The sequence below is a fragment of the Carettochelys insculpta genome, chromosome 9, assembly GCF_033958435.1.
Source record: "Carettochelys insculpta isolate YL-2023 chromosome 9, ASM3395843v1, whole genome shotgun sequence".
In the NCBI taxonomy this organism is placed as follows: Eukaryota; Metazoa; Chordata; order Testudines; family Carettochelyidae; genus Carettochelys; species Carettochelys insculpta.
The window spans coordinates 30369224-30391104 of NC_134145.1; the positions used below are offsets into that span (position 1 = coordinate 30369224).

A 21881-nucleotide genomic window follows, 5' to 3' on the forward strand; every position below is an offset into this window, starting at 1 on the left:
CGAGACCCCCCCGCTCAGGATTGTTCCGAGTCCCTAGTCTCCGTGCTCGCCCCGGCGGTGCTGAGTGGCTTCCCCTCCGGTCCCCGCTCTCCCAGGCCGGGCAGGACACCCCCACCCCGCCCGTCCCCTAGAGCGCGGGTGCCTGAGGCGAGGCGGGCGGGGACGGGTCCCTTTAAGGCCTCGCTCCGCCCCAGCGCCTCAGGGCAGGGGGCGGGCACTCGGGCGGTGCTTTGGCCCTGACGTCACGCGCTCCGCCCAATCGGCTGCCGGTTTCTGGGAGCCGGGCTGGGGCCGTGGCCTCAGCGCCCGACGCCTCCCCCTAGGAAGGGCAGCAGCAGCTGGTGTCGGGCGGACCCGGACCCGGCGGCGGCTCCCGCTCCCCGGGCATGAACATCATGGACTTCAATGTAAAGAAGTTGGCCGCCGACGCGGGCACCTTCCTGAGCCGCGCTGTGCAGGTACGAGCGGGCCGGGCCCTGTCCGTGGCGGCTGCGGCCTGGTGCTGGGCGGCCGCGCTGGGCCCGGCAGCTGGGGCGTTGGTCCGCCCGCGGCCGTTGGCGGCGGCGAGGGGGGTGGCGGACGGCGCAGGCCTGGCCCGCTGGAGCCCTGTCCGTGCGCCTCGGGGGCGGGGTGAGGCCGGGCCGCCTGGAGCTGGGGGCGGGGTGAGGCGGTGGCTCCGGCAGGACAATGAGCCGGGGCTCATTGTAACCTATTGACACGGCCTGGTTCGAAACCCGCTGGCCCGGCCCGGCCCAGGGGTGCGTCTTTTCTTACCCGGTGCGTCTACGGGGCGCAGCGGGGCTCGGCACGTACCCTAGTAGTGTATCCAGAGAGCGCAGCTGGGTCTTACCCAATGTTGTGTAATGGAGCCACCCCTGATCCGTTGACCGTTTGGGGGTCTGACATGGGAAGACAGATTCCCAGCGGTGAGTAGGGCTGGGGGAACCCTGAAATTAAAGCAGCTGGTGTGGCCTGTGAACTTGTCTAGAGGGCCCTCTGTAAGTTTTCTGCCTCCTATCTGCTCTGCCACTTTTTTGTTTGATGCAGTAAACTCTCAAAACGTGTGAGTTCAAGTATAGTTTAACTCCCCTTAACCCGAGTTAAGTGCAACTCAAAATCCAGCTCTTCCCCACCCACTTGTGCCCCAGTTCAACCTCCTCCCACCCTGGTTCAACTCTCCTGTGCCTGGGTGTAGCTCTGGTTCAGCCCTGTTTCAAACTCTCTTGGTGAGGCCCCAGCTCAACTACCTGCATGGCCCCAACTCAACTCCAATCTTTGCCCCACCTCCCCAGCCATAACCCACCACGAGTCTCAGCCTTCTCCTCTCTCCCTCCCATGTTCACAACCAACTTGTAGGCTTAACCCTTCCCAGCTGCCTCTTCCACCCTGGGACTTACTTTTTGAAAGGAGCTCTAGATGCTCCTGCTGCTTTCCTGGCTGCAAAACGTGTGTTGTGCTGGAGGAAAAAGCCTCTCTCTCTCTCCCCGCCCCCAACTGACCTGAAATTTGAGTTATGAAGGGTGTGTGGGGACATAACCGCCTCCTAAATTGAGGCACTACTGTACTAGGGTTATTCTGTAATTTGCTCCTGTTCTTTAGGCGCATGTTGGGGACATACTGCTTTTATGTAATCCCTCTTACGTGACAAGATTTGCTGCATCAGACTCTCAAGAAGAGCGTAGCGTCTCCTTTTTGGAGTATCACAATTTTTTGGAGAGTAAAATTCAGGCTTTGGAGTTGCTTAGACTTTTGTGATTGAAAAAAAGTCTAGCTGTATTTTAAGTCTTCACATTCAAGAAGGAATCTTGTGGATCAGTGGGAAAGAGAGTTTGTAGTGATGAGAACAAACAGTGCTATTAAAACACTTGTACAGTAGGCCCCTGACTTATGCAGGGGTTATGTTCTTGCAACCCCCACATAAGTAAAACTTGCCGTGCAAAGCAGGGGAGCCAGGAAACTGTTGAGGGCACCAGTCCTGGTCAGTCTCCTGGCTCCTGTGAGTGGAGGGGAGCTGGCGACCAGGCAGCAGCCTGGCTCTTGACTCCCCTCAGCTTGCAAGAACCAGGAAACTGACCAGTACATCCCAGCTGGGGGAAACTGGGGGCAAGCTGCAGAATCAGGGCTGTCTGCCTGGCTTCACTCCAGCTGGGAGAAGTGGTGCTGGGCAGACAGCTGCTTGTGGCATGGCTTCTCGAAGCCGGGGAGAAGCCATGTTGTACAGACTGATAAATAGAAATAGTACATGGCTCTTTGCACTCTATCTACAGCTATATTGGTTTTTAGTCTCTAACTGGTTGGCCACCCCTGGTTTAGGACCAGTGCACTTGTCAGCGTTGGTGTAGCTACATCAGGGGTTAAATTTAAACCAAAAAAAAAAGAAGTGAGGAAATGTGGAAGTGTGTGTTGCTACATCAACCCCTGCTGGAAGAAAGCCATAAGTTTAATACAAAAAAGCAAGTTCTTGGTGCCTGTGTCGCTCAGTTTGTATGTTATGCCACTTCTGCTCCCTCCATCTTGTCTCTCTACAAAAGCTGCTATTGAAATAGGTACTGTAAATACTATGCTTCTATGGTGGTATGGCAGCAAGTAACTGTCACTGCTCTTTGGTTTGTGTTTGTTTAAAATCTCTTCTTGTGCACTAACATTCAGTTGGCTTGGGGGAGTATATTGTATAAGCACCTGTAGAAATTGTTTCTAAACATAAAACATCTTTATTTCAAAAAAGATTTTCAAAAAAAGTGAAGCAGTCTAATGCGGTTGTAGGAAAATAACTTGTGCTTGCTCTAAATTAGTGTTATTGAGAAGATTGTTGGAGCTGGGGTGCCTAACGTTCAAGAGCATTCAAGCTCTCTTCAGTTATGTGCTGTTTAAAATTTTTACCTGGTATTAACAATCAGTAGAGGCTGTTCCATCTGCAGCAAATATGGCTGCACAAAGCTCATCTTCCCTGTCGCTATCCACTCCACTCCTAGCTGGTATTCTGTGGAATGACTTACAGGGAGTCTGTTGCTTCCATAGATGCTTAGGAGGAGCTTCCTTCTTTCTGGATGGGGAGAACCCCATACAAGTGAGGTCTCATACCTCTTTTTACAAGGATAACAACTGTCTATGCTTTGTGGGAATAAAAGGAAGGTTTTGTGTTTGTAAGGTAGGAGAGTCCTTCCCCATCCTCATCTTAATTGTCATTTGTGTCCAGTAGTCCTTGATTTTAGGGAAAAATGGAATCTCGCCATTAACCTAAACAGCAAAGGTGGAAAGATTTCGGAGACCTTTCTCCTACCCAGCTCTCTCCAGCAAACACTAAGCAAGAATGGGTCAGTGTCATACAGCAGAATCTTCACATCTTATGGCGTGGTCTCTGGAGTTGAGGCAGGGGCAGAAGCGGCTGTATTTCAGGGCCACCCTAAGATGACATTTTGCCCTGAGCAGCTTAGTAACATCCAGGTCTGAAGAAGGGCTCCCCCCACCCCCCATGGGAAAAACAATTCAATTTTCCTCCTAGATAAATTACCCGTATTAGGCACAAGCTGCTTTTATTATTGGGTTTAATGCTAGAATACTGCACTGGTAAGATCATGAGGAATAAAGGGACTGGGAAGGAAAGTGGGTACTTCGAAGTACCCACAGATCGAAGTTTTGTGCTTTGAAGTAGCTGCGGGGTGAGATTTAGCCTAATGAAGTGCGGCATATGCACCACAGCACTTCATTAGTAATCTCCCAACATCCTAAATACCATGCCCCCTTTAAAGTTGGGGGCTAGTCTAGACGCAGCCTTACTGTGTCCTAGACAGCAGCTGAACTTTCTACTCTGAATAGAGCTCTACAAAAACGTTAGCTTTTTTTATTAGTGCTTTAATAATAACAATAATATCAGATTGTCCTGGCATTGCTCAAATGTTTAAGTGAAGGAAGGTTTTGGTGGTATTTTCTGTTTAGACAGTAAAATGGAACTGTTTGTGGTTTATGCAGATGATTGTGTTTTTGGAAGATGACGAGAAAAAGGAAGCTTATGTTAAAAGTCTGAGTGATTCAAAGACTACATGGAGCTTGTTAGTAGACATTTGCAGTCTCTTTGCTAGAATAAGTGGGGGGTAGGCAAGCATTGGGGTGGAGAAGGACTGACAGTAAGGGGTGGATGGTGTAGGAGTGAGAGCAGGGGGTTGGGAGAGCTGAGGGTGGGTTCAGGGCAGGTATGGAGGATGCTGCAGTGAGGGCAAGGGAATAAGGCTTGTGTGGTGGGTTTGAGGGTAGGTGGTGAGAGTGGAGAAGTGTGAGCAGGGGTTTGGGCTTCAGGGGCTCAGGACGGGGAGTGGGATGTGCTGGAGTGAGGGGACTCAGACCACAGTGTTACATGGTGGGGTGATTAGGTAGGGTATGGGGGTGATTTAAGGCATGGGAAATGTGGTAGAGTGAGGGCAGGGGCTAGGGAACTGTGGGGAGAGGCTTAAAAGTGGTTTGGGGGAGGGCTGTGGCCAGGGGTGGGGGTGAAGGAGTGCTGGGAGGGTGTTGGGACTTAATGGAAAGGTTGGGGAGGAGGGCAGAGGCTTTGGAGTGTGTGAGAGGGTGGGGGGGTGCAAATGTCAAAGCAGGGGTTTATTGGGAGGGTTCAGGGCAGTGAGTGGAGGGCTGAGGGCAGAAGGGGTCAATGGAAGGGGTGGTCAGGGCAGGGTGTGGTGGGGAATCAGAGTAAGGGGCTTATGGCAGGGGGTTGGCTGGCTTTGGGGCTTAGGGGGGCAGTGAATGTAGAGCTGGTCTTTGGGAGGCGGGGGACAGGGCTACGCTATCCGGCCATGGCATCTCCTTGCAGGGTGTCCAGGTCCTGGTTCCTGTCTCTGGGGTGGGGTTGAGCTAGTCTGGGCTGGCTTCTGTAGCTCCTCAGCAGGGATGTGGCTTTCCACCCTCTGGGGGAGACCTGGGGTGGGCTTCTTGCTGGGGGGGGGGCACTTTCCCCACCTCAGTGTTGAACCCCACAGGAGCAGGGCCAGGACTCTTCTCCAGCCCTAGCACAGGAGCAGTGAGGACCACTGGAGGTGGGACAGCAGCTTTTCTCCCTGGCCAAGTGATACTGGGTGCATAGGGGAGGGCTAGGCCAGGAATGGTCCTTTTTTCTCCAACCTAGCAGGAGTGTGGGGCGGCAGAGGCTTGGGGCTGTATTCCATGGCCTTGGAAGGGGGGGGTGGGGGGGCGGTTCCTGGCCGTCACATGAGCTTGGGAGGGGAGCAGGGCTGAGGTTCATAGTTACAGCTTATTGCAGGGTCTTTGTGGGTGAGGGAGATGCGAGTGGGTCTCCCTCTGTGTGTCACTGTGGCCAAGTGCCAGGGAGAGGGGTTGAGAGCAGGGTGGAGAGCTCTGTCTCCATGTGGTCACTGTTGCCACCAGTGGTCACTCTCTGCATTATGGGTAATATTCCATGAGAAGCAAGACTAGGAGGAAAAACAGGTGAAGGTGGTTGGTAATTTTTTCAAAGGGACTTTACTAAGGGGGCAAGAGCAAGCCATTCCTCTATGTAGGACAGATAGGAAGTGTAGCAAGAGACCAGCTTGGTTTAACCAGGAGATCTTAAATGACCCAAAAAAATCAAATGGGAATTGTATAAAAAGTGGAAACTAGGTCAAAGTACAAAGGAAATATGTAAACAAATAACGCAGGATTGTAGGGGCAAAAGTAGAAAGGCAAAAGCACAAAATGAGCTCAGTGTTCCTTGAGTTATGAAGGAAACAAGAAAACATTCTACAATTAGATTAAAATCAAGAGGAGGAGCAAGGATAGGATAGGACTGTTCCTCACTGAAGAGGTAGAAGCAATAACAGAAAACATGGAAATGGCAGAGGCATTTAATGCTTTCTTTCAGTCTTCACTAAAAAGGTTGATGGAGAATGGATGACTAACACGGTGAATGCTAGTGGAAACAAGGTGGGTCAAGAAGTTAATATAGGGAAAGAAAAGGTTAAAAATTACTTAGGAAAGTTAGATGTCTTCAAGTCACCAGGGCCTGATGGATTGGATCCCAGAATACTCAGTGAGTTGATAGAGCTGATAGCCACTAGCTATCATTGAAAAGTCATGAAAGATTCTAGAAGACAGGAAAAGGGCAAATATAGTGCCCATCTATTTTAAAAATGGCAATAAGGACAATCCAAGAAACTAGACCAGTCAGTTTAACTTCAGTGCCACAAAAGATGATGGAGCAAATAATTGATGTCAATTTGCAAGCCCCTGGGAGATGATAAGGTGATAGGTAACTATCCTCATATTTGCCAAGAATAAAATATATCAAACCAACCTGACAGCTTTCTTTGATAGGATAACAAGCTTTGTGGAAGAAGGGGAAGTGCTGTACGTGGTGTACCTGGGCTTTAGTAAGGCATTTGATGCAGTACATTAAACTCTCTCAATCTGTAACTTCAAGTTTTGCTTATCTCAAGCACAACTTGAAGCTGCTCTGAGGCTGTCAGCCTGCCTAGCTGCCCGCAGCTAGGCAAGCTAAAAGTCTCTTCTCCCTGCTTTCCCCTGCCTGCCCTGGTCAGTTTCCTGTCCCTGAAAGGGGAGGGAGCTGGGAGCCAGGCTGCTGTTTGGTTCCCATCTCCTTGGTGCTTGTGGGATCTGGTCAGTTTCCCAAGTCCTGCAAGTGTCAGGGAGACAGGAATCAGGCTGACCTGCCCTGGTGGGTGGGTCAGGTTCCCAGCTCCTGCAAGCCCAGAGAAGCCAGGAATCAGGCTGCAGCCCAGTTCCTATTTCCCCCTTGGCTTGCATGAAAATTTGAGTTTTGCATGGGTTGCAGAAGGCAACTCCCGCATAACTTGAGGGTTTACTGTATCACATGGATGCTTTATCAGTGAACTAAGGAAATGCAACCTAGATAGGGCTACTATCAGGTGGGTGTGTTATTAGTTGGATAACCATTCAAAGAATAGTTATTAATTGTTCACAGGCTGGGGGGGAATAACAAATGGAGTTATAAAGGGGTCTGTTCTGTTTATCAGTGGTTTAGATGATGATACAGTATGATTATCAAGTTTACAGATGATAAATTGGGAGGGATTACAAGTGCTTTGAGGGATGGGGTCAGAATTCAAAATCATCTGGGCAAACTTGAGAAATGCTCTGAGACAAGTAGGATGAGGTTGAATAAGGGCAAATGCAAAATACTCCAGTTAGGAAGAAACAGTTAGCTTCACACATACAAAATGGGAAGTGAAGCCCTAGCATGCAGTGCTGCAGAAAGGGATCTTGGGGTCATAACGGATCACAAGCTGAGTTAACCATGTGAAGGTATTGGGGGGGGTGGGGGAAGCAAACTACATTTTGGGATGCATTAAGAAGAGTGGTGTGAGCAAGATGAGAGAAGTAATTTTTCCGTTCTACTCTGCCCTGATTAGGCCTGAGTTGGAGTATTGTGGCCAGTTCTGGGGACCGCATTTTAGGAAAGATTTGGAGAAATTGGAGAGGGTCCAGAGAAGAGCAAATAAAATGATGTTCTAGAAAACCAATGAGAAGCCCTGGGGGACGTCATAGACTAACAGAATTTTTGGAGCATAAACTTTCGTGGGTGAAGACCCACTTTGATTCCAATGCATCCGACGAAGTGGGTCTCTGCCCACAAAAGCTTATGCTTCAAAAAATCTTAGTCCGTAAGGTGCCACAGGATGACTTTTTGTTTTTGCAGATACAGACTAACAAGGCTACCCCTCTGATGTGGTCTAGAAAATATGACTTATGAGGGAAGATTGAAAGAACTGTTTGTTTAGTTTGGAAAAGAGAGAGCTGAGAGGGGATATAACAGCTTTCAAGGACCTAAAAGGGTGTTATGGTAGGAGAAAAATTATTCTCCTTGGGCTTGACCTCTGATGATAGGCCAAGAAACAATGGACTTAAATTGTAGCAAGGGAGGATTAGGTTGGACATTAGGCAAATTTCCTAACTGTTGAGGGGTTAAACACTGAAATAAATTGCCTATGGTAGTTGTAGAATCGCTGTTGTTGATCAGGCTGTCTGAATATCTAACAGAGATGATATAGGTGGTGCTTGGTCCTGAGGGGACTTGATTTGATGACCTCTCAAGATCCCTTCCAGGTCTTGTATTCTGTTGCTGTTTCCTGAGACCTCAGCCCCTCCAGTGGTGAGTCTGAAGTATGTTGTTTCTCTTGCCAGCTCCCATCCCTTCTGTGTTCTGGGAAGTGCCTGAAATTGCAGGATTTCCCGCTTTCAAGGCACAACCAAACCCTGACCTTGGTTTAAGTTGGGGCAAGAGGAAGCTGCATGCCAGATTTTGTAGTCTTAATTCTTATTGTTTAAGAGGAGTTCTTAAGCAAAAGGAGCAAGGATAGAGGCACTCTAACTTATATAGTAGATAAGAGTCTCTGCCTTTAAAAGCTAAGGCAGACTTTTAGCGTGTAGAACATTGTCTCCTTTACCTTTTTCACTTTTGAATATTAAATCCAAAAGTCATGGAGAGGACATGAAACGAAGCCTATTCCAATTTAGAGTGTAAGGTAGCTTTCACCACTTTGGGGAACATTAGAGTGGCAGGAGTATGGCATTGATTTGAGAGAACATAGTATGAGAATTCTATTTGTCTAAAAATATATTTACCATGTAATAAACCCATTCAAAATTTATGTACTTTTTTTTTTTCTCTGTTGAATCTGTGCTTGATGTCACCTTATGTATATACAGGGTGAATGGTAAAATTGTCCAGTCAGCTCATTTGTTACTTGGAAGACTCATGTCAACAGGACAACAGAGGTCTCTTTATTTGTTAGACAGGTGACTTAGAGGCTGTTGTATCAAAAATGATTAATTTATTGAAATGTGTCCAGTGTGTTTAGAAGGTGGTACTACTAAATTAACTTTCCAATCTGCATAGTGGAAAGAGGAATGAGATTGTCTAATCTGATTCCTTTTCCAGCCAGGTCTGCTTTTGGTTCTTATATGCAACTTGCTGTAGAGAATATTGACTTTACTACAAATGGCAGATGAGTGTATAGTCTAAGATTGGAGACAAACAGATGAAAACCACTAAAATAGTTCAGGTGTTAGAACAAGACCCAGACTCTCACATGTTTAGTTTTTTGTGATTGGAAGACTAAAACTCAGCATAAATTGCACGGTTATTGCTTAGACCAGTGCTGAGGTTTAGTCTTGTGATGAGGACCAGGTTTGCAAGTGAGGGCTGAGGTGTAATAGTAGACCCCTTTTGGAATTCTTGCTTATCTCTGGATTCTGGTAAAAATGCTATGTGCACTTTCATAAGCATGACATTTCCCCATGTTAAAACTAAAATATGGTGGTGACTTAAACAAGGTGAATAATAGGTTTTAATTTATTTCGGTGAGAATTTGAAATCTTATGTTATGAACTTGCAAGATCAAATGCACATTTGCTAGCTTTCAAAGGTATCTTCATTTCATTTAAAACTTTTTCAGTGATCTTAGTAGGGGTTTTAATTGGCGAAGATTAAACTGTTAGTCTTCAAACTTTCTACATGAAATAAGATAATTGGATAAAAGGCTAACATTACAAAAAGCCATTTTGTGCTGACAAGACTGTTGCTTATCTAGTTCTTTTTAACCAATAGTTTACGGAAGAAAAACTTGGTCAAGCAGAGAAGACTGAACTCGATGCTCACTTGGAGAATCTCCTCAGCAAAGCAGAATGTACTAAGCTGTGGACAGAAAAAATAATGAAACAGACAGAGGTTTTATTGCAGCCAAACCCAAGTAAGAAACGTGTTGGGTTTTAATTGATACTTCACTGTTAATATGCTTGTGTACTTCTTTCAGTCACTGCTGTGTGTTTGCTCACACCAGAATTCATTGTTCCTATTTAAAACATTTCTTAAACTGACAGGATGTACAGTGGTTTTTGATATAATTGCATCTAATTATAATTGTTGCATCTGACAAAGTGGGTCTTTGCTTATGAAAGCTAATGTTTTAAATATCTATTAGTCTATAAGGTGCCACAGGACTTCTTGTTTTCACAGATACACTAACATGGCATCCTTTCTGATACTTTTGAAATAATGCAACAAATTAACTCTTAATTCCAATGAAAAAACTTGTCTACAGAGAACAGCTTCTGAAATCTATAGGAGAACAATGATTGTGAGGATTGTCTCAAAACATGTTAGGCTTTGATCTTGTCAGATCTCATCTAAACTGTGCATGGTCTGTCTTTTCATTACTAAGTTGAGCGAATTCCCTCTAGCCCAAAGGAAAACAAAATGCTGGGGAAGATATGTTGATAATTAAATAGATTTCACTCTTCCTTCAGTCTGTATTGCATCAGTTCTTTGGCATTGTGTTAGAGGCATAATTCTGTTTTGATATTTTTTTTTTTTTTTTGACAATAGGAATTGGAGTTCTGAGCACTTATTATTTTTAGGAACACTTTACTAAAATATTTTGATTAGATCTTGTTGAATAAGGCCAGCAGATTTCTAAGTTTTGCAGCGCATCTGTTCTGGACATGTTAGTTGTCCTTCTGGTTTGCTTTTCACAAATATTTGAGAGGTGACGTATGGCGAAATGTTCAGAGAATCAAGTTTTCATGTGTGTATGTGGAAACTAAAACTAAAAGTGCTTGTGTTTCAGCTGGGAAAACAAACAAGTCACCCATAAATAAGGGCACACAAGTAACAGAGCTCAAACTTCATATATTAGAAGTAAATCCTTAAAGTGAATATATTCAAATAATATCCTGGAATAAGGCGACATTCATCAGCTACTCATTGCAAGATGTTGGCTTAACTCCAAATTGTAAATTTAATATCCTGACCAATTTCTAGCTTGAATGATTTTCTTGCTCTGTGTCTCAGTTCCCCACAGTTTCAATTGGTTATACTTTTCATATCCTATTGTAGATTGTTTTTATTATTAGTGGGTCATATGATTCTCATTAACATGTAAAAAGTATAAACTGTTTTAATGTCATTTGGGGTAGAGTGGGGTGATGTAAATTACAATGAATTAAAATCAGATTAAATTAAATCAAGATTTAAATCACATTTAAATTTAGATTTAAATACTTAATCTTGATCTTACTTTATATTTGTACTCTTTAGGTGTTTTCCTAAAGAAAGATTGATTCTCACTGGTAACTATTAAAACATGTTGCTTTTCAGTTAAATATAGCTTTTTTTTTTTTTTTTTTTTTTTTAAAATTTGGTGCTTTTTCCTATCCAGAGGAAATATTGTCTGTAGACAGCTAAGCAATTATATAGTTGTTCATAATTTTAACTTTGCCATTTTAAGCTAAAATGGCAATTAATGCCTTAATTTAGTATTCATTTTTGCTGATTTGTATTGAGCTACATTTCAATTCAACTAAAGTACTTTTAATATTTGTGCATTTTTATCTCACACAACTCTTATGTTTGCTAAACTTTGTCGAGCATATTTATTTTTATTTGATGCTGGCCTAACAAAGCAGGTACATGTTGAAACTCTCTCATCCAGCAACATCTGTAACATGGCATGATTTTGGTTAGCAGGATGACCGCTCATCATAGAGGTGGCCTGTGGTCCCATAAAGTTTGTTTATAGCCACCAGTCCTGGCTCTGTGTTCTGTGCTGTTATTTAATTCTTACTTACTCCTGGCATGCCCCTACATGTCTTCTAAGAGCCCAGTAAGCAGTGGAAGTGTTGATAATGTGCTAGACTACTGGTTGCAACCTTTTCACTAGTGTGGATCCACAATCATCCCCCTATTTCCCCCCTGCCCCAAACCACTCTGACACCCATCAAAGCTAATTCTAGCTGCTAGGTACACTTCGTTAAATGAAAAAGGAAACCACAATGTAGATTTTTTTTCAGACAGCAGTTAACATTAGAAGGTACTTAATATAAAAATAGATCATTTTTATTTTATGGACCCCCGCAACACCCTTAAAGACCCCCTAGGAGTCTGAGGACCACAGCTTGGGAACCAGTATGCCAGACAATATTAACCTCCTGTGGTCTGACAGATTCTTTCATTCAGCACTGGTCATGTCCTGAGGATGCCAGACTAGAAAGATTTAACCTGTTATCTGTAGTTAGTGAATTAGACTGTTTGCATATCATTGCTGTGCTGCAAAATTTCAGAAGTACTAGATCTTATTTATGCATGCCACATTTTAAACTTTCAGTTGGCTTCTCAACTCTGAATTAGCTAGTGAACTGAACTATTTGAATAAATTGAAAAGAAAACATTCTTCACATGCAAAAATGGCTAGTGCCATCTAAAGCTGTCTTAACCATTTTACATACTCTGGTGCACATGCTCAGCCAGTGACTTCTTCCACTTCAGTGACACTCTAAAAGTTTCACAGCAAAAGTGCTATATGGATTCAATTTTTTTATTTAATTTAAGTAATTATGCTGAGTTTAGGCCTTAATATATTAGAAATTTATGGCAACCTAGACTGATTTTGAAAAAGTACATTTAAATAACCAAACGTTTATATTTAAAATTATTTTTATCCACTCTGCTTAGGGTTTCATCTGAATGCACAGTGCATGTACTGTTAAGGCAAGAACCCTTGAACTTTGTCTGTCTGCAGTTGTTCATCTTCAAGTAATAGAATAGCTATATCAAAGTCTCTCCATTTGAAAGGTGCTTGATATACTTGAACTCTTCAGTGTGAGATGAATAATGCAGACTTTACTTTTTAATTGCATGAGGAATACTTGCACTTGTACAGAAATGTGGCCTGCTTGCATTTCCCTTCACTACTCCAGAGCATTTTTTTGGGCCATGGTCAGAGTTCTGTGCACATTTCCATGTTCTTCTTCCTGCTGTGCGTGGCTTGTCTTCCTGCCCACAGAACACTTTGACTTTGGCTCTGTAGCTATATTAGAGGCCCCTGCTACAAAAGCATACTTGTCCCATCCCTTGCCCAGATCTTTTCATGTGACTGTGTGTTCCCCAGCCCTCCCAACCTTGGAAGTTTCAAAGGTGGTTATAATCACCTTGACTTCTGTTCAGGTGTTCCAAGCCCCAGCTTCCTCCCTGTTGAGGAGTTAGAGAAAATAGGCTGAAGTTAGGAGAACCAGTCCCTTTAGCATACCCTAGTTGGTTGAGTACACAATCATCATCTGCCTGCAGTGGATTCCATTTTTAGACACAGTGACTTTCTAGAACCTGAGAGGTAAAGCTGATCATTTTGGCAGCTGCATATAAGACATGAGTGTGGCTGATGGTATCCAGAGGCACTTTGTTTGTGGAACAAGCACATTAGCAGCCGCCATCTGCTAAAATGATCAGAGTGAAATAGTTGACAATATTGATGCAAGCTGTCTTCTTCAGTTTTCATTTTTCACCTGTTGAAGTGAGTTAAGCAGTCCATTCCTCAGTTATCGTTTTGGGAACTTTGTATGTTTTTAGACTTTCAACTTACACTTGCCGCAAATCTTTAAAGTTTTTCCTGACATCCGGAATAATAGAAACACTTCTCTTAGGTGAATGGTGCTGAAATCATGGAGCTCTCTTGTTGTTCCAGAGTAAATTCTGCAGCTGTTGAATACATAAGCCTTTAATAAAGAGAGGTTTCATAGAATTGAAATTCAGCATCTATGGACTGTAGTGCCTATTGTACAAATAAAAAGGCTTATGCTAAAAATGTTAATGCCATGCCTGCTGCAGCCATAGGATGGCTTCAGGGAGTTTGACTTCTGTAGGCTGAGTGGCTGGTGAGCAGTAGGACTTGAAAATATGAATGCCCAAGCTGAGTAACTTTCCCTTCCCATTCACCCACCTTCCTCCCAGAAGCACACCTTTTGAAATGGTGGGAATTCAGACACGTAGAGGAGGGTTTGAGTGCATCTGGCAACAGGTCATGCTTACTAACAGTTTGTAGTTGGAACTAATATTCCCCTACTCTAAAAAATAAGCATCGCTTCCTTATTTGCCCTTCCATTGATCTGCTGGAGGAGCTGAGCATTTACAATCATGGGAAATGACAGGTCTCGCAAAACACCTTCACCGGTTCTTAACTTCACGCTAATGCTGATGGACAAAAAGTGGGGCCCTTACTCCACAGGCTGGTCTGTTTTCCCTGTCCTTTTTAAGGAGGTACTGTTAAAAGCAGATAAGTAGTAATACCAGAGGCAACAGCTTCAGGTTCCCCTTCTGAGCTCTGTTGGGTCATCTGCTTGGCTGGAGAACTAGGGATGGCAAAGTGGTCAAGTCAAGGATTCAAAATCTAGGTTCTAGTGCACTATCTGGTCTCTGTTCATCAGCAAATTTAAGGGCATGGCACATGTGCTTAATTTAACCACTTAAAATCTAAACTCTCTGGCTCACTCAAACTATAACTGATAAGCTCATTCATAGGTTTTGGGCCTCTGTCCTGAAATAAATTCTCATTTGTAAAATCATACAGATTTAGGGTTTCACTAATATCTATAGAGAGAAGTAAATATATTCTGACCATAATGCCTGTGGCAGTTACTCAAATAAGCTAGTCCTAATAGCAGCGAACTTTGAAATGTTATTTTATAGAAGATCTTGCATTCTGGAAGTATTTTTAATGGCTCAAAAACAGTGAAATAGCAGTATAGATGATTTAGTAATATGCTTAACTTTTTGAGATCTGTGTTGACAAACCAGTAACTGTGAACAAGAAAATGTTCTAGTTTGACCCATCAAATTAATTTTAGCTTTTTTTAGGCTAGGGAAGTAAGCTAAACACTTAGGCTATGTCTACACTACAGAGTTTCGTCATCAAAACCAGTATTTTATCAACAAAACTCATGGAGTGTCTACACACACAGTGAGTTCTGTTGACAAAACTCGGCAGTTTTGCTGACAGCATTCTGCCTCTCCACAACAAGGAATAATGCCTTGGTTGACAGTTTCTGATGACAAAAAAGCCATATAGATCTTCCAGGGGAGCCCTCGGTCAGACAGGGCTTCCAGATCACTGGGCAGCCCTGTCTGCTGTGCTTTCAGTCAGCCATTCTGTTGAGAGAGGGTCAGGCAGTCTGTCCAAGCTCTGTCAAAAGAGTAGATTGCTTTTTCAATCCTCTTTTGTGTGTGGATGTCCTCCGACAGACATTATTGTCAGTTGATATCTTCTGACAGCAACATCTGTCAACACATCGTTGTAGTGTAGATGTAATCTTAGACACTTTGTGTTTCTGGTTTTAAAAGTGAAAGTAAAATAAATGGTCTACAAAATCACTAAACATTTTAAAGAGAAACCAGAGTTATTAACCATCAGCTGGGTACCAGGAATGTAAATAATGATGTATAGCAATATTTCAGTTATGCTGGCTAAACCTTCTTTTCAGAAAGTACTCAGTTCAAATCAACTGTCCCTACTAAATTTTGCGTGTCACGCCTTAATCTGGTTTTCTGTAAAACAGTGGATGAGGCACCTTTAATACTTTCTGTGTAAATGCTTTTTTGGCGCCTTAACACATTGTCTGTCTGCTGTTCACAATCCAAACACAGCCATATTTCCCTTTCAGTAAAGGAACGAAAGCTGTGCTATAAATTAATACTACTTGAAATCCAGTATTCACGGCTATAAAGATAGGGTGAACAGATCTGTTTGTTACAGTTCAGTGGGTGCAAGCAATCACAAACATAGGGGAAAATCTACCTGATTCTGTACAAAAGCTAATCCCAGCAAAAGCTGATTTAGCTCCTGAGAAATTTGTGGCAGATATGTATGACAAGTGCATGACTATTTCAGTGGTAATCCTAAGTGCATTTTTATGAAACGAGAGATAGGCCAAAGTTATGAAACTCAGATCCTTACTCTAGCCAGGTTAACTGACGTTCAATTCTGAGTGTCAGTCTAATGTGATAGAGATCAAAGATTGAAATATGAAATGCAAACTTAAGTGACCAGCTTGTGTGGCATCTAGACCAATGGGTTCCCAAACTTTTGAGCTTCACACCCCCTTTTTTTGATTTGAGACCTTCATGCCCCTATCTCTTCTTTACCCTCATCCAACCCACCCATCAAAAATTCAATTAATCATTTGAAATAAACACAAACTTGATATAAAAATGCTATTTAAAATTAAGCACAAATAGTTTTTCTGAGCCCAAAAATGTAATTTAACATCAGAAACAAAGTGAATTTAATGTGGAAAAAAATTCAGCAGCATCCTTCACAAGCAGGGAAATCATAGGTTTGACAGATGAAAGTGCACAATGCAAATGGCTTTTGACATCCAGTCGATTTTTTTTTTGTTTCATTTTTAATGTGAGTAAGCTTGAAAAGCTTTTTTCCACAGGGGTATAATTACAAAAATGGAAGAATGATACATTACACCTCTTCCCCAACTTTCAAGTACATTGGGAAATATATTGAAAGTTCTTCCAAGCTTATTTTTGAAACTCTTTTGCACTTGAATCATTATTTCGAGTGCTTGCTATTGCAATATTTGGGCAATGTATCGACATCAACACTGAATGGATTGCATACTAATTTGTGAATGGGGTTGGCACAAAAGTTGTCTGGAAAATAAGACAGCAGACTCAATGGAGCTAAGCTGCCCTGCTCTGAGCCACATGCCAACCGCCAAAGCTTTGGGGGTGGGGGGGGGGGCTTACTTCCTGCTGGACCTTGACCCTGGGCTGACACCATACCAAAGGCAGGCTGAGAGGGCTGGTTTCAGCCCCGTGTTGGACATGGCCTGGGCCCCATGGGCACCAGCTTTGCCCCGAATGGGCTGCTGGCATGGCCCCGTCATTGCGTGCACAGCCCTGGCCCTGCAGAGACAAGCTGCAGCCATGGCTGGGGTGATGAACGCTGTGCTGGCCCCATCCCATCCCGGAGGCAGACTGTGGACAGGCCAAGCTAACGGCACAGCCACCACCTTGCAGATGCCTTGTGTAGCCCCCGCTGGCCACCTGCCTGAGCCCTGTGCCAGCCACCAGAGCTGCACACACTAGCCATCCACTCACCTGATCACTGTGCTGCCAGAGCCGCCCACCTGCCCAACAGTTGCCGGGGCCAGCTGCCCACCTGAACATCAGGTCAGCAGCCTGTGTCCCATGCTGCCAGGGCTAGCTGCCGACCTGCCAGCTCAAGCTGGGGCTAGCCACTCGAGTCCCTCCTCTCCCCCAGAGCCACGCACCACCAGCCCCCTGCTCTCACCCCCTCTCCCTCCCCTTCCGTGAACCAGGCTCCCTCAGTCCCCCATCCTCCTCCTCCTCCTTCTGTCTCCCCACAAACCCACACTCCTTTGCAGAAGGCAGCTAGCTTCATGTGGGTCTTTGCTGGCAGCCTGCTTTTTATAGCAGCCGCACTGGCTTGCCCATGTAAAATAGCAGGGGCTGAGAGCTGGAAGCAAAGGCCATCTCTTGGACTAGGGGGGAATGAAATGGGATGGAGGGGGCTGGGTTGCCTCACACCCCCCTGTCCTGGAATTTCTTGATGCTCCCCCAGAGGGGCATACCCCTCAGTTTGGGAGACCACGGTCTAGACTGTCTTAAACATCTTTCATACTTAACAGCATTATTCCTTAGAAAGATGTAGCCAAACCTACTGCTTATTTTAGTAGCATGGCTTTTACTATGTACTCATGGAAACACATCAGTGTGGTTATAGTGAAGAAGGGCTGTATGCTGGTCCTGGTGAACTCAGAACTGGTTGTCAAGGCCATGTCTACGTTATAGTGTGTGCAAGGTCTCCCAAGTAGCTGCTCTGAGGTGACTAGAGAGAGTTCTTCCTTTAACATCCATTAAACCACCCCCAATGAATGATGATCGTGAGAGCTGTATCTGTAGGAGACCATCTCCCACCCCCATAATGGTGGCCATGTGTGTTTCTGTAGGTATAACTTGAGTCACTCAGGGCTGAGCAAGGTAAGTTGTACTGATGAAAATGCTGTTGGGTAAACATAGCCAAACTTACAGATGAAATCTGTCAAAACTGCAATTGCATTTAATGAAAATGGGTTTGCCTTAAGTGTTACCGAAGGATAATGTGGGCTGCACAGCCTCTAATCTTGGTGTTATGTAAGAAGATATATATTAGCTCGATTACAATTCTGTGTTGAATTTTTGTGGTTGATACTAGAAATACTCGTAAACAGAGCTTGTGGAGATTTAGACAAACAGCCTGCTCTTGGTGACAATCACTTTATTCAGTTTAGTCAGTTACTAATTACTCAATTACTTTGTGAATGAATCAGTAAATTGCTTTTCTATCTCAGAACGTTTTGTAAATACTGCTTTGATTTACAGTATTGCACTTCAAATTAGCAGATAACTTTCTTTTTAGATGCTAGAATAGAAGAATTTGTTTATGAGAAGTTGGACCGCAAAGCACCAAGTCGTATGAATAACCCAGAACTACTAGGCCAGTATATGATTGATGCAGGGAATGAGTTTGGCCCAGGAACAGCATATGGTAAGTTTAAGCCAAGGAGACAGTTTATGAAGTTTGACCCAGCTGCTCAGATTTGTGTATTGTGTACATCTTTGAGCTTATTAAAGTTCTGGAGCCTTAATCCAAAATGAAGAGGGTAGCATCAGTTATAGTTGCTGTTGGAACCATAACTCTTCCCCAGTGGCTGCATAACTTTGCTACCTGAGAAGGTAAACAAAATATGAGCTATGAACCCCAAGTTAGAAGGGAAAAGTGCAGCTCCTTTCTGTGAAGTTTGGTGTCTTATTTGAAAAGGTGTGTACTATGTGAAGAATAGAAATTGCTGAAGGATACCACTAAATTCTAGTTTTAAAATCTCAGTAGTTTGTCCTGATATGTAAGTACTTTCTAAAAGGAATTGTTAAACAGTAGACTTGTTCAGTTACCTTTCTGTCACTCTCTTCCCCCAGGACCACCTAGTTCATAATGTTATCTCTGGAAAATTTTAGAGACTGGGTCTCAGCTATAGAATAGAATACAAGAACTGAGGGGACCTTGATAAGTATCAAGTCCAGTCCCTTGCCCTAGTGCCAGGACCTGGCACTTTTTAGATAAACGTCTATCGGGGCTATCTATCTAACCTGCTCGTAAGTATCTCCAATGATGGAGATTCCGCAACCTCCCTAGGCAATTTATTCCAGTGGTTAACCACCTGGCAGGAAGCTTTTTCCTCATGTCTAATGTAAACCTCCCTTGCTGCAATTTAAGCCCATTTGCTGATTGTCTTATCCTCAGAGGTCAAGGAGAACAATTTTTTCCCCTCCTCCTTGTAACACCCTTTTAGGTACTGGAAAACTGTAATGTCCTCTGTCTTCTCTTTTTCCCAAACTAAACAAACCAATTTCTTTCAGTCTTCCCTCACAGGTCATGTTTTCTAGCTCTGTGATTGCTTTTGTTGCTCTTCTCTGCACTGTCTTCAGTTTTTCCACATCTTTCCTGAAATGTGATGCCCAGAACCGAGCACGATACTCCAGTTGAGACCTAATCAGCGCAGAGTAGAGCAGAGTTTCTTATTGTATTGTGCTCACAACACTCCAGTTAATGCAGTCCACGTTTGCTTTTTTGCAACAGTATCACTTGGTCGACTCCTATTTAGCCTGTGGTCCACTGGGACTCCTATATCCTTTTTTCAGTGCTCCTTCCTAGAAAGTCACTTGCTGTTTTTCTACATGTGAAACTGATCTTTCTTAAGTGGAGTACTCTGTGTTTTGTCCTTGTTAAACATCATATTTACTTTAGACCATTTCTCCAGTTAGCCCAAATCTTTGATTTGTGATTCTCCTCCAAAGCACTTGCAAGCTCTCACAGCTTTGGTTAATATCAAGTCCAGTGCGCTCTCTTAAACCTACTATATTAAACTTATGGGTGACAATTAAAATTAACCAAGTATTGATACATGGGTGTATTACTACCAAAATATACAGACTACAAAGCCTAATTTTAATTTAGAACAAAGGCAGCTGAATAAGTCAACTTGTGCAAAGTGATTTTCCACAAGGAACTGGATCAAAGATCTTTGCATCTGAAAGTAATAGAATTTTCTGCTAGAGTAGAAGATAACATACCCTTTTTGTTGAAAGCATCCAAGTGTAGGTTTTTGCAGGAAGTTTCACTGTTCTATGATAAAGGTTATTAAGGATATAAGTGAGAAGACACTTGAATAGCCAGTCACAGCTGCTGTCAAGAATTAACCAGGCCTGAAGCTTACTAGACTTTACTTAAAGCAAACTAAATGATGCTCAGCTTATTCAGACCAGTGTGTCTAACTTCTTATAAGTATGCAGCCATCGCAACTTGCTATAATGCTCTCAATCAATTCTACGATGCAAAAATAAGTTACACAATTAGTTTTGAAATGGTGCCATTGCATAATGCTTAATAGATTGAGCAAGGGTGATTTTTTTTCTTTGGGTGGGAAACAGGGACCGTGTCTACACTAGCCAAAAACTTTGAAATTGCTATGCAAATGGCCATTTCGAAGTTTACTAATGAAGCGTTGAAATACATATTCAGCGCCTCATTAGCATGCGGGCGGCTGCAGCACTTCAAAATTGATGTGGCTCGTCCAGACGGGGCTCCTTTTCGAAAGGACCCCGCCTACTTTGAAGTCCCCTTATTCCTATGAACAGATGGGAATAAGGGGACTTCGAAGTAGGTGGGGTCCTTTCGAAAAGGAGCTGCATGGAGGCGAACCGCATCAAGTTCGAAGTGCTGCGGCCACCCGCATGCTAATGAGGCACCGAATATGTATTTCAGCGCTTCATTAGTAAACTTCGAAATGGCCGTTTGCATAACAATTTTGAAGTTTTTGACTAGTGTAGACGTAGCTGTATTGATCAGCACTGGCACTGAAAAATCCTTCCCTGATCTTCACAAGGAAACTTGGAGACTTTACATTTAAATGCAAATAGCTGGCATCTGACAGTTGACATTTTTCTATTTAGCAAAAACCTCAGATGAATGAATCAAATTATCAAGAGTGGGAAACTTTTTTTTTCCTTACTTAATACTAACAATTAGAACTTAAATTCGCAAACGAGAAATGGAATTGTCATAGGTAGTACCACTGAAACATTGGGTGTAACCATATTAATAGATTATCGAACAATGAATGTTAGTTTCTTTAGACTTCCAGTTCCAGTGTCTGTCGTTTAAAGCAGCCCTGTTTCTAATTTTTCCTTTAAAAGCTATTTGTTTAGCAGTTGATAATTTGTCAAAATATGAGCCTGAATTCTTGTTCTTGTAGAACTTTGCATAGCCACCTACAGGAACCACTGTTTAACAGCTGTCTCTTTTTTTTCCTTTTGCAGGAAATGCACTAATTAAATGTGGAGAAACACAAAAGCGAATTGGAACAGCAGATAGAGAATTAATTCAAACATCTGCAATAAACTTCCTCACTCCTCTAAGAAATTTTGTAGAAGGAGATTATAAAACAATTACTGTAAGTTGACAAAGGTACTTTAAATACTTGACAGTAGTTCTGAATATGAACATTACAGAAAACTATGATTTATTTATTCCCTTACTTAAAACTTATAAGGAAAAAGCAGTTCAGACTTGATTTTTTGTTTTAAGTAAATGTCTCTTCTCCCCTCCCCTTCACTCTGCCGGGAAAAAGTCTGGTTCAAGAAAGCCTTCTTGTGTTCGTTACTTTTAGTAAGCGAGGCCTATCCTGGGTAAGAGTTAAAACAATGTAGTAATTTTGTACCTAGTTATTATGCCTTTGGTTTCAGCTTTAGAAGGGTGCTTGTATGCAATACAGTAATGAGCAGAGGTGGGAAAGGTACCAAAAAGCTACTTATGTAAAAGTACAGCTGTGTTGGGGGGGAATGTACATAAGTACAAGTCACCGGTGTCCCTCTGGAATACTGTTTGAGTAAAAGTGCGCGCACATGTGTCTCATCTTTATTGTACCTGAGTATCCAGAAGTGAAAGCAGCTGCATTTTTACTCAAGTAACTTTTTTTGGTACTTTCCCCACCTCTGGTAGTGTACAGCAGGCCAA

General features: G+C 43.3%; 1 protein-coding gene across 2 annotated transcripts in view; it reads left to right on the plus strand.

Annotated features, from left to right (window-relative positions):
* Positions 1-269: 269 nt before the first annotated feature.
* The window catches only part of SH3GLB1 (SH3 domain containing GRB2 like, endophilin B1), a 40482-nt gene continuing 18870 nt past the window's right edge, over positions 270-21881 (plus strand). The window contains exons 1-4 of one of the 2 annotated variants that reach the window (XM_075002301.1): positions 270-458; positions 9578-9719; positions 18228-18356; positions 21185-21318. In XM_075002301.1, coding sequence (XP_074858402.1) covers positions 387-458; positions 9578-9719; positions 18228-18356; positions 21185-21318 — 477 coding nt within the window. In that variant the 5' untranslated portion in view covers positions 270-386. The remainder of the gene's footprint in view (positions 459-9577; positions 9720-18227; positions 18357-21184; positions 21319-21881) is intronic. The other variant, XM_075002302.1, reaches the window with a different exon arrangement.